The 13,181-nt window shown below is 43.1% G+C and overlaps 1 protein-coding gene across 1 annotated transcript in view; it reads left to right on the forward strand.

Moving 5' to 3' along the window:
- Positions 1-1,643: 1,643 nt before the first annotated feature.
- Positions 1,644-13,181, forward strand: part of LOC107107300 (prostatic acid phosphatase-like) — a 47,896-nt gene continuing 36,358 nt past the window's right edge. The window contains exons 1-3 of the mRNA XM_015407581.1: positions 1,644-1,791; positions 11,233-11,328; positions 12,240-12,326. Coding sequence (XP_015263067.1) covers positions 1,678-1,791; positions 11,233-11,328; positions 12,240-12,326 — 297 coding nt within the window. The 5' untranslated portion in view covers positions 1,644-1,677. The remainder of the gene's footprint in view (positions 1,792-11,232; positions 11,329-12,239; positions 12,327-13,181) is intronic.

Genomic DNA, 13,181 nt, shown 5'->3' on the forward strand with positions numbered 1-13,181 from the left:
TGATCTACTTACACAGATCTGGAAAGTTTCACTGGACCTTTTTTACTCTCCTTTGTTCTATAGTTTGTATTGTTCTGACAGAGATTGTTGTTGTTTTTCATGATAGAATGTTTTGTACTTAGATAATTAAATGTACATAAGTATGAGTCGAACTTAACAACTATATTTGGCTGTGTATACATACTGTTGAGTGTTGTTGGTTCCTTTTGTATCCCTGTGTACAAACCAGACATTTGAACCCAGAGCTGCTACTTTTGTCGTTCTAAAGAACTGAATCGGGAACTTAAACTAGTCATATTAGTAAATAATTTTATTTGTTTTCAGTGGTTTCAGTGGGAAACACAATTTCAGATGTAATCTTTAGGGATGGGCATGGACCAAAAATGGTGGTTCTGTTCAGGGTCTGTGGCAGCCCATAGACCAAACCCCGAACCGAACTGGCCTCACACAGACCAAACCAGTCTGCAAAGTTCAAGTTGCAGCAGAAGGAGAGAGGAACCTCCCAGAAAGGGACTTCCCTTCTTCCTTTCTGCTGGCTGTGGCTCGCCATGGCCAGAAGAAAGGGGGTATCTCCTGGGAAGGGACTTCATTTAACCCTCAGGTTTTGTTCCCCCATTTTAATGCCCCCACCACTTCTGGGGGGGGGGCAAAACCAGAGGGTTAAAAATGGGAGTGAAGTGCCTCCCAGGGGGCATTTCACCCTCTCCTTTCTGCTGGCCCTGCTGTCTTAGGCTCCCTGGGCCAGATCATTTAAAGGGGTGGTGTGAGGGGGCCTGAGCCAGCTGAGCCAGCGGAGAGAGATCGACCAGCCCTGAAGAGCTGAACCAAACAGGCTAAAGTTCAGTAAATGTTCAGGGAAGTTCAGTCTTCCCTGAACATTGCTTCCCAAGTCCCAAACCAGCCCAAGTTCGGCCCAAATTTTGGCACGTGAGCCAGTCCATGCCCATCCCTAATAATCATCCCCCCCCATTTTACAGGGATTAAATTCTCAGGGATTGCACCTCCCATCAAGAGGATCCTCCTCCCCGAATTTCAAGCAAAGCATCCTAAAAGTAATTAATGGGGCAATATTAAGCTGCGTTACACCCTTCTAAGCCCATGAATTTAGAAGGGTGCAATTTGGTTTAAGATGATACAGTAAAGCTCTCACATGCAGAGTGAACACAGGGAGGCATGATTTGCTGGATGAGCAAGTTTTCCTCTCCTTTTCCAAGCTCCCCAAGTGGGATGGGTTTTTTTTGTTTTTTTACAAATAGAGTGCATGTGCAAGGGTAGACCAACCGTCCTCTCCCCCAACTGGGTTTCCAGTTGCCCAGGGTATAGGCAAAGTGTGAGTACCTGCCTCTATTCCCCTCTTCCCAGCCCCCACATCCCCACCTGCCAGTATTTGCAAGCAGATCCTTTGACTCTGTCCTCTGGATATCAGAACATCACACAGTTATACTATTGCACCAAATTGTTCTAGCAAAAATTATCACTGTACCCATCATGTTTCTCTTATTTGCAGGTCCCAATACTGTAAGAGCTCTGTAGATCACATAAGCATGATTAAGAAACAGATCTGTTGTTACCTAATTACCACTTCCTGTTGAAATACCCACCAAGTATCCACCCTTTCTGTTCTTTAAAAAGCACTTCGACTGTAATCACAAACGCTATTGCATAGCTGTGGCCAGGATGAGAGAAACATGTCAAACAAGGAGCTCCAAAAGTTTGTACATCTCCCTGCTTATCCTCATCTTTGTTCTCCTCGAATCTGTATCTGGACGGAACCTGACATTTGCAGTTTTAGTAAGTAAATGGAACTGAATGGTTTTACTGCTACTAATGCCTTTTTGGATAGTAGTTTCTTTGCATGGTTTTCCCACACACATGGGGGATTGTTTAGCCATGACAACTAGGACTTTCTCATTGGGTTCTTCTACCTATAAAAATAATGTTTGTTAAATCTCAGATATTCTAGGTTGTGCTGTGCATTGTGATATAAAGTAGTTACTACCACAATTCAAGTTCCCATTGAACTCAAGTTATTTTCAAGGTTCCTTGGAGTTATAATGGTGTTGAATAGGCAGTCTCTCTGTCTTAAAGAAGAACATGCAGTTTGCTTACAACCTTTATATGAAAATTTATATGAAATGTGCCATGAGCTCATATGCAAAAGTGCCTGTCCAAACAAGGTCTCTGGAGAGTTGCCATGTTAGTGGAGTGCAGTTTAAAAAGCAGCAGTTTCATCAAACGCCTAAGAGGGTGGATGTCTGTACACATTGTACACATCTACAATGAAGGAAAGACCAGTTTTCCCGGGAGAGATAAGTACAGCATCCTCATAGCAGAGAAACAAATATGTGAGCAAGTTGATGGAACTCAAGAGCATTGTGCTTTTTGATGGCAGTCTATTGATTTTTAGGTACTGTGGTCATCTCCTTGATTCTCTGTAACCTTCTCTGGATGTTCTGTTCTTGAACCTTGTAAGACTAGTTTTGCATCCACTGTACATCCCTTCATATCTACAGCCGGGGCCAAAATCCACTGCCTTGAGCCAACAGGAAAGGCAGGGTAGAAATATTTTAATAAATAAAAACAAATAAAATGTTACTTTAATAAAACCAAAAAGATCTCAATGGGATATCCGGCATTTTTTAAACAACAGATCCCATTCAATATCACCAGCTATGTTTGGGAGTCACTTTAGTTTCAAGTAGAGTTTGTTAAGTGACATGAGAAATATAACCCCACCACCACCATTGTGCATACTCAGTAAGTCTAGGGAAACAGAATGATAGAGCTATTCTTCAGAAAATTCCTATTTTTAAATAATAATAATAATGTTAGGGTACAGCCGCCACCAGTGTTCCCTCTAAGCTGAGTTAGTGTGAGCTAGCTCACAGTTTTTTAGCCTCTGGCTCACACATTTTTGTCTTAGCTCAGGAAGGATGGCTCCAGAGCAAACTAATTTATGCAGTAGCCAAATTGCTGGCTCACAACTTTATTGCTAGTAGCTCAGAGAGTAGAATTTTTGCTCACAGGACTCTATAATTTAGAGGGAACATTGACCACCACCCGATATCTTTGGGACTACCAACTGTCAGAATGGGGAATGGCTTTCAAAAACTTTAATATGAACAACTTTTTTCAGCAGTCCCTCACAGTGCCACCCGAAGTAGAGTTACACCTTTCTAAAGCCACTGAAGTCAAGGGTTTAACTCTGCTTAGGGTGGGACTCTAAGCCTTGTTCTAGAAGTTCAGGATGTGTGATATTTGAGCAAGTCCACAAACTATCAATTCCTTTATACTACTGAATGTGAAGGGGCATCTTTTTTTACATTTAAAAAATTATTTTAAGTGTCATGAGTAATACATACCATATTATATAGCTTTATCAGTATTTACAGGGTAATACAGAATAGTTAACCCATACAACAATTAATAGGAAAGTAAACATACCAGGTCTTTATACTAACTGTCATAAAACATCACAGTATTAACAATTCTATCAAATAAGAGTGGTGAAAAAATGACTCCTTTCTTGCTATAAATTCTGTTATAGGGTACCAGGGTACCACATTTCAATAAAATGAGATATATAAAGGCTATTATCAGTCTGTGACTGTTGATCTAATATTTTTTCCATTATGTAGTAATCCCAAACACACTTGTACCAAACCGAGATTGATGGAGGTTTATTATTTTCCCACAAAGTGGCTATTACTGTCCTTGCAGCTGCACATAGAAAGGCTATCATCTCGCCAAATTGAGGGGATCATACCAGATTGCCAAAGTTTCAGAAACATTAGTTCAGGAGTGAAAGGAATTAGATAACCTGTAATTTTATGAATCTGAGAACGGACTAAATACAGTCCCACCAACTATGAAAATAAGAACCTCTTTCTCCACATCCTTTCCAGCAATTAGATTGTATTTTGGGATTAATGTAGTGTGGTTTTGATGGTGTGAGATACCATCTTGAAGTTAACTTAAAGGCTTTTACTTGCGTATTTATGGATTTAGACCTAAAAGTAGAATGCAAAATCTTGAGCCATTGCTCGTCCAATAAAACCCAACGCACAGGCATCTCTTTAAAAACACCATCACTACACCACTCCCCAAATGTTTATTGTAACATTTATACATGTACAGACATTATTTTTAAAAATCTGAGAAGGCAGGTAGCTTTTGGAGTTCCCATAACAACTCAAAGGGGTGTGTAAAAATGCAGCAGCGGCTGCCACTAGCAGCAGGTAAGTAAAGAAAGGTGGAATTAGCATCAACTTGCCTCCCTGCCCCCTCACTTCTTCCGCCAATCAACCTGTGCTGGGGTAGAAGAAAACAGATTGGAGACAAACCAGAGCAAGCAGGGAGGGCTAGAATTGGAGATGGAAGGAGCCAGAGGTAGTGGGGGGGGGGGTCAGGGCAAGAAATCGGATTTCCCCCTCCCCCATGAGACCTCAACAGATGGCCCATTTTGTCCATATCTATTTTATTTACCTATCTATCAAATTGATATCCCGCTCCCTCTCCCCTGAATGGGCCTCAGGGTGGCTGACAGCATTTAAAATACACCAATTAAAAAAAAATAAAGGTACAATCTATCCCCATTAAAATCTATCCACTATCAAGCAGGGTAGGATGCATGGATGGTGAAGACACAGCTGAAGTATACCAGCTGCCTGGTGGATCACAATTACTCAAAGGCTGCCTGAAAAAGAGCAACCTATGGAGGTCCCACAGGCAGCTGAGAAAGTCCTTGCCCTTGTTGACACAAGGCAGGCAGTTCATGGACTAGGGACCCTTAATCAATTCCATGGTGAAGATCAGAGAAGATGGGGAGGTACATGCCGGGAGAGGCAGACCCAAAGGTATGAAGGTCCCAGGCCATCTATCCACCCACTCCTCTGTCCAATTCCTACTTTACCTTGGATGGTGTGCCAGCCTTTAGTGGTCCTGGGAGAAAAAATTCAGTACAAGCAGGTGACAGAATCACAACAAAGCTTGAAGATAACAAAGCTGTTGCATAGATTTCAAGAGGAAAGCATGCAATATGTATATCTTAAGTGTATCTGCGGCAGTAACTTTTTAAATCTCATAGTAACCAGAGGACAGGTGCTTCTAATAAGCACGCCCCAGAAGAAAGGGGGGAAGCATGTCCAACAGCCCCACCACCACCACCACCAATGTCAGTTCTGTCTATGGGCACTCATATTTTTAGTTATTATAAGTTGTCACAAGTTCTTTTAGTTGCAATCCTGAAGTCTTTCCTGGGAGTAAGCCCCACTGAGTAACATGGGACTTACTTCTGAGTAGACCTGCTTAGGACTGCTCCCTCTTTCTACAGCTATCTCCCACTCTTAATTGGCTGCTGATTTGGGAAAATCCTCATAGGTACTGCCTCTTCTTTTCTATTGGTGATAACATAAAGTATTCGCAAACACACACACACCCTCAAATGCACATGTCAAGGCTATGCATTTTTTTGTAGCTCTGGGACTTCTGGAGACCTTGCAAAGGTCCATGCAGCCATCACTCTGCTTACAAGAAACAAACACAAAAGGCAATAAAAGGAACTTTCCTAGATTACAAACAAACACTTGATATGCTGTCATCTTTCCTACCAGCTTTCTAATAATCTTGGGAGCCCATTCTATGCAGCTAAAAATACAAAAAAAAATCCACAGAGCATATATTAGCTCCAGATTTATTATCTTTAATGCAAACATGCTTCAGCAACATTTGGATGTACCAAGCAAAAGTATAATGGAGAGGAAGGAACTTGTACCTCAGTGTGCAACTGTCCTGTATTCTGCAAGCAGGGTCAGTTGGGCCTCCTCAAGTGGCAGTGCCCTCAGGCTTGGAAAGTGAGGCTTGATTGTCAATGGGAGCTGGAACAGGGACACAGCCATATACCTAGTGAACCAGTTGATCCAGCAAGTCTTCCCTCTCAGCCCAAGGCTTAAGTAGGCTGATAGGACAGCAGCTCCACCTGCTTTGGAAGAAGCACCTGGGACTCATCTACGGAGGCTTAACTGGGGCCAGAATCTTGCAAAGGATTACATCCACCATGCTCTGGTCCAGGAGGTGAAGCCTGGGCTGCCAGCCTGGCACTGCACCTTTGCTGGGCTATCTCAGAGTGAGCCCTCTTCCTCTGCCACCCCTGCTGGGCAAAGGCAGATCCTGGTGGGTTTGTGGACTGAGTCCTGAACTGACCATTGGTTGCACCAGTACCTGAAGGGACAGAGGGAAGTTCTGTTGGAGGAATTCCTTCTGCAGGTTCCTCAGGAGCAAGTTCTGGAGGATCTCCCACTGCAGGCTCCTCAGGGGCCAGTTCTGGAGTAGATGGGCCAGGGGCATCTGCCCTGCAGGGGCCTTCCAGAGTCTCCTGCTGTCCTCTAGGCCATGTCTCTGATTACTCAGGCTCCTTGGAGGCTTCCAAGTCAACCAGCTCAGGAGGGGTCATCGTGACAGCAACATCCTTTCAGTTTAGAAGTTTGCAAGCAGGGACTAGCAACAAATCTGGAGGAGGAGAAATGACAGTGTTGTTGGCACCTCTCTCAGCTTCCCTGCCACTGCCCCTTTCATGGTGCCACCTGCCTACCTCACTCACTTGCCTCACTGGTGTTGGCATTGGCAGTGCCTTTCTTCCTTCCCCAGCACTACCCTGCTTGCTCTGTCTGCCCGCCCTCCCTGTTAGCTTGCCTCACTGGCAGAGGTGGTGACTTTCCTGGCTTCCCTGCCCCTGCCGTGCTCATTTTCCCACTCACCTGCCCCTCCTCCTGCTCTGCCTGCCTGGCCCTGCCTCCCATCACTCTAACATTCACTCACTCACGGGCTTGTAATGTAGTGTCACAAGATCCTGACTTTTTCACATTTGGGCTTCCTCTTTTTGTTTGTAGAAAGACCTAAAAGGAAACCCTTCTTCACCCAAAGAGTGATTAACACATGGAATTCACTGCCACAGGAAGTGGTGGCAGCTACAAGCATGGACGGCTTCAAAAGATAAGCATATGGAGCAGAGGTCCATCAGTGGCTATTAGCCACAAAGTATAGGTAGGGGCTCTGGGGCAAGTGATGCTCTGTCATCTTGGTGCTTGGGGGGGTTCAACAGTGGGAGGGCTTCTAATGTCCTGGCCCCACTGGTGGACCTCCTGATGGCACCTGGTATTTTTGGCCACTGTATGACAGAGTGTTGGACTGGATCGGCCTTTGGCCTGATCCAGCATTGGCGTCTCTTATATTCTTATATGGAGCAAAGGTCCATCAGTGGCTATTAGCCACAAGGTATAGATAGGAACTCTCAGCCTGGGGCAAGGGATGCTCTGTATTCTTGGCTCTTGGGGGGGGCAACAGTGGGAGGGCTTCTAATGTCCTGGCCCCACTGCTGGACCTCCTGATGGCACCTGGTATTTCTGGCCACTGTGTGACACAGAGTGTTGGACTGGATGGGCCTTTGACCTGATCCAACATTGGCATCTCTTATGTTCTTATGTTCTTATGACCTTCCTTCTGTGTACACAGCCCTAATCTGCAGATATAACGATCCGTATCTTGGACTGTGTTGAAAATTAAATATATGATGCCCTGCTTTTCTCCCCAGTGGGATCCAAAGTAGGCTTACAACACTGTTATCCCCTGGTCCATTTTATCTTCATAACAACAGCTCTGTGATTTAGGTTTAGCTGGGCATGACTGGCTCAAGGTAATCTGGTGAGCTTTCATGGCAAAGTGGTGATTTGAACCTGGGTCTCCTACTGAACCCACTATACCATGCTGGCTCTCACAGTTACATTTACAGTTGGACCATATGCTTTAGTACAAGAAGGACTATGTTGTAAATGAGACAGAAGCCATAATCCAGAATTTAAAGAACCCACACAGAGATTTGTGCCAGCAGCCAACTCAACTGGATTGGTAATGAAGTCTATTCATCAGCTCACTGGGAATTTCCTAATAACGGCAGAATACCTGGACAAATGGTAGCCAGCTATATCATGCCTGTTCACTCGATGAATGTTATGATGTGCATCATAAAGTTCAGTGGTCAGCATTATTCACAGCAGTGGTGATTCTGAATTTCTCTTCCACACAGATTCAACCCTGAAATACCCATTTGGATATTGCTTCTCTCTTATGCCACTTCATCGCACTAAACATTTCCCATCAAGTATACATGTTTGTCAACATTATTTTGTGCTTCAATAGATCAGCATTATACAAATATTGCAGGTATAAATGATATATAAATGTGCATATAAATACCAAACACAAAGTGGACCTATATACACAATGCAAATGAAGAAAACACAGTTCATATATCCCCAATTGGAAATCAAAAATCAAGGCAAATAATATATCCAGAAGATGTTCCTTATCCTCTTAGTTGCTTTTGTCCCTCCCAATAGCTGCATAAATGTATAGCCAATACTACAAAGAACCTAATGATGAGATACCCTAGTGCAATTCTGGTTATTCTTCCTACCAAATTCACAGCTTATCCTCTGGCAAATAGCTTATATGATGATTATCAGGGATAATTATGGGCTTAGTTTGGTGTAGTGGTTAGGAGCGCAGACTCTAATCTGGGAGAACCATGTTTGATTCCCCACTCCTTCACATGCAGCTGCTGGGGTGACCGTGGGTCAGTCATAAATTCTTTCAGAGCTGTTCTCTCAAGGTCAGTTCTCGAGAAAGCTCTCTCAGCCCCACCTACCTTACAGGGTGTCTTTTGTGGGGAGGGGAAGGGAAAGGGATTATAAACCGCTCTGAGACTCCGTCAGGTAGTGAAAGGCAGGGTATAAATCCAATCTCTTCTTCCTCCTCCTCCATTAATGGAGAGGGAATTTTGGCATACTTCCCTCATATTTTTAATCTTTATACATCCCGAAGAGGATGTACATGTAACAAGTAGAGTTTCCACTTTTTAATAAGGGGAGCTTCTTTCCATGCTGAGGAAAGTACCAAATTTCTTGAAAAGGTGCAGAAAACAGCAACCAAACTGACCATAGAACAGGAATTCTTTCTGTACAAGGAAAGGCACTCCACAAGAAAAGAGCATTTGAGGCTCTTTAGTTTTTACAAAAAAGAGGACCGAGGAATAATAGACAGGAGTTTATAAAATGTATGCATGGTGTGGAGAAAGTGGAACCTTATCTCATCTGCCATAATACTCAGGATCAGCCATTTAAATGAAATTAATGTAGTTCCATCAGATCAAAGGAAGGATTTCTTCATATAATGCATAAATAGCTTGTGGAACTCACCAGCACAGGATGTAGTAGTTACCTAAATCTTAGGGTGTTTTTTTTAAGACTTCTATTAAGATACTTCTATTAACAGGCGTTAGTCATTACAACTAAGTGGAACCTCTATATTTGTGTATTTATATATTTTATTTCATTTATACCTTGGGCTTTTACCTCATGGGGACCCAAAGCAGCTTACATTGTTCTCTCCTCCATTTTATCCTCACAACAACCCAGTGAGGAAGCGTCAGCGTGTGTGACTGGTCCAAGGTCCCTCAGCAACCTTCCATGGCAGAGTGAGGATTTGAATCTGGGTCTCCCAGGTCCTCGCTGACACTTCAGAGGGAGTGCTGGGGAAGCAAGAGCAGATGGGCATGTTCATTTTCATTCCTGGTTTGTGGTTTCCTAGACAAATTTGATTGGTCCTTGTGAGAAGCAGGATGTGGGATTAGATGGTTCTTTGGTCTGATCCATTAGAGCTCTTCTTAGGTTCTTCTATTCCCGGTCCCTGCCACATGGCAGGGGGAAAAGCCGCACCGAATTAGAGACGCCGTGGCGGGATCCCACGGATCCCCTGAGCTGCGGCGCCATTGCTCCCCAGCACGATCAGATGGCGAGGAGAAAGCGACGGTGGGAAGGGGAGGCTGGTGAACTGCGCATGCTCACACATGCGCAGTTCGACCAGGAGCCGGGGATGCGCCGACGCAAGGACGCACCGGTGATCCCACGGCCGGGCTTGAGGCGCTCTTCTCCGAAGAACCACCTAGGTAGGTGGTTCTTTTTTGGTGTGGGGTTTTGGGCGGGAGGGACGGATCGGGGACGGACAGGCAACGATTCCCAGATGTTGTCGTGGGATCGCGCCCGTTTGCTCCGCCTCCGAACCGTCCCTCTCCTGGCCCAAATCCACTCGTGTGACCGGGGCCCCCATTGATACCTTGCCTTCAATGCAACTCTCAAAAGCAGAGAGCCTCTGCCAGGAAAAGAAAAAGCAAGACATGTGACTGAAAAACCCAGTGTTGCCCTATAATAAAGACATTCAAATGAAAACTAAAAAGCTGCTGCTAATTTGGCAAGATAGTTTGGTTGAACGGATTGTTGTGTCTCTCAACAGGGCATTAGACTAGATGGTTTACTGATAATTTCCACACCTGTGGGCTGAATCAGTTTATGAAGGCATTTATCTACTACCATTTATTTGCTGCTCAAAGTGGTTTCCGGACCATAAATCAGTTCAAAATGCCACAAATCCATCTACATCTAAAACAGAAACACATACACCATGCACCAAATCCTCTGAAGAATGTATTACGATCTCCACTGAAAGGTAGTGCATTGCATTGGGCATCTGGGTTGGCATCCCAAATTCTTATCTATTAACCTTATTCATGCATGCAAATAATTACTTGATGCTTTCATCAAGAGGTGATTACCAAGGCTATTTAAACCAGCCCTATGGTATTCTTTGACTTACCATACATCCCGTGTATACCTTTGTTGTTTACCAGTGCTCCATGTGTACGTGTCATATTGAACTCTCAGTCAGTATTAAATGACTCTCAGAAAATACAATCCTGAACAGAATTATTCCATTCTGCACCCATTTAAATCAATGGACAGAGATTTGAGTAACTCTGCATAGGATTATACTAAGAATCACTTGAAAGGTGTCCTTGCTACATAATCTACTATCAAAAAGCTAGATATAGCTAGTTGACTCCATATTGGGAGACACTGAAGGTATATTATTCAATAAACAATTCTTCAATAAGCAATTCTTTCCATCACATCCTTGTTATTCTTTTCCTAACCTTACAATGATGTAACCATATACTGATATTTTGTCAAAAAGTGAAAATGGCATACACACACACATACACAAACACAGACAGACTTTCCACACTTCTGCAAAAAATGTTTTATTATTAAAGGAGAGGCTGTTTTGAATGATAATGAGAAATAAATGGACTAGAATAATACAACTTTTACACAATTTTTCTAGATTTATCGACATGGTGACAGAAGCCCCATTGAAAGTTATCCCAATGGTCTACACAAAGAAAGCGAATGGCCACAAGGTTTCGGACAACTGACAACGGTTTGTTACTTATTCATATATTTATTTGAAAATACTTTTGGCTTTGTTCAAAGTGGCATACAATACAAAAGTTTAGATACAATACAAAATAAGTGGCTTACAGTATGAAAGTTTAGACACACTACAAAAGAAGATGAAAGACCACTTGAATCAACAACAAACATTGCATCGAAAATGCAAGTTCAGCATTGCCCAACAGATTCAAATTCAGCATTCAGGGCTGAGATCATGGACAAGCCTATCAAAGTGAATCAATCCTGCAGAGTTTGCAAGAATCCAGGAAGGAAGTTTCCCTATGAAATTCCTTCAGAAGGCTGTTCCACAATATAGGGTCCACCGCTGTAAGCAAGTGAGTTCTACGAGAAGAATCATAGTCGATGGAATGTGGGGCACCACCCGTAGCAACTGATGGGAAAATCAAAGGTACTGTATAGGGCTGATACAGGTTAACATGATCCTTCAGGTATTAGATTTGAGGTCATGAAAAAAATTATGAGTGAGAAACAGAAACTTGTATTGAGCCTGGTGCCAAATCAATAACCTATGCATTAATTTGAAAATTGATACTATATTTTCTGACTAATCCAAACCTATCTAAAGGTAGACAGCTACATTCTACACTAGCTGAAGTTTCCAGGATATCTTCAAGAGCAGCCCCATATACAGCATATTAAAATAACCCAATCTAGAGGTTACAAAAGTGGTGTTCACTGTTGCTATGTAATCAGAGTATAGGACAATGTTGCATTTTAGAAGGTTTTAAATTGTATATCTATAAATTGTTGTCACCCACTCTGAGCTGGTTTGGGGGAGAGCAGGTTGTAAATTAAATAAAAATAAATAAACTAAATCCAGCAGTCATAACAATACTCTTTCAAGCCAGAGTCATGCCTGTATTCTTGTTCCCACAGCTTGGAATGCAGCAGCACCATGAGCTTGGACGGTACATAAAGAAGAGATACTCAGGTTTTCTAAGTCCTATTTATAAGCGAGAGGAGGTGAGCATTAGAATTAACCAAAGATTCTCCTCACTCCACTCTGAGAGTTTTGGTGGACAGAAATGGTTCATAATATCAAATTGCTTCATTACAGGGAAAAATCAGACATTTTAAAAGTGCAGGGGCCTAATTACTTCAATATTGTATACTCTTGACTGGCAACAGGCCTCTAGGGCAAGGGTGTCGAACTCATTTGTTATGAGGGCTGGATCTGACATAAATGAGACCTTATTGGGCCCGGCCATGTGTGTCATAAAATGTAATGCCAGGTAGTGGAAATCTAAACTTTATAAAGGACACGAACACAAAGGGTTTTTTTTAACTTAAAATAAAAACATGCTTAAAACATTAGCACTCTTGCAATATTTTGTTTATTTAACAGTGTCTGATAACTGACACCTCTTGCTCTGAATTATTGCATCAAAATGTTGGTGCTGTTGCAGTCTTGAGTATGCTGTTCAGGTGTGTATCTGTAAGCTGCAAACCTACAATGATGCAACAGCAGCAGAACTGGAAGAAGAAGCAGAAGACAGCCAGTTCCACTGTGGGCCTGATAGAAGCCCTACGGGGGCCTCATTCGGCCCCCGGGCCGCATGTTTGACACCCCTGCTCTAGGGTTTCCGGTAGCAATCTTTCCTGGCACTACTACCATTAACTAGAAATTTAAGAGATTCCATCTTGGACCCTCCGCCTACAAGCTGTGTAATCTACCACTGAGGTATGTCCTCCTGCCACATGTCGGAGGATGCTTGAACTTACACGGAAGCCCAACAATACATGGGGAAACTAGGTAAATGAATAAACAGCAGCCACCTCCTTGGTGAAAGGAGAAAAGGGCTCTCTGATGGCTGCCAT

This window comes from Gekko japonicus, unplaced genomic scaffold (assembly GCF_001447785.1).
Source record: "Gekko japonicus isolate JY-2015 unplaced genomic scaffold, Gekko_japonicus_V1.1 scaffold1215, whole genome shotgun sequence".
NCBI classification, from domain to species: Eukaryota; Metazoa; Chordata; class Lepidosauria; order Squamata; family Gekkonidae; genus Gekko; species Gekko japonicus.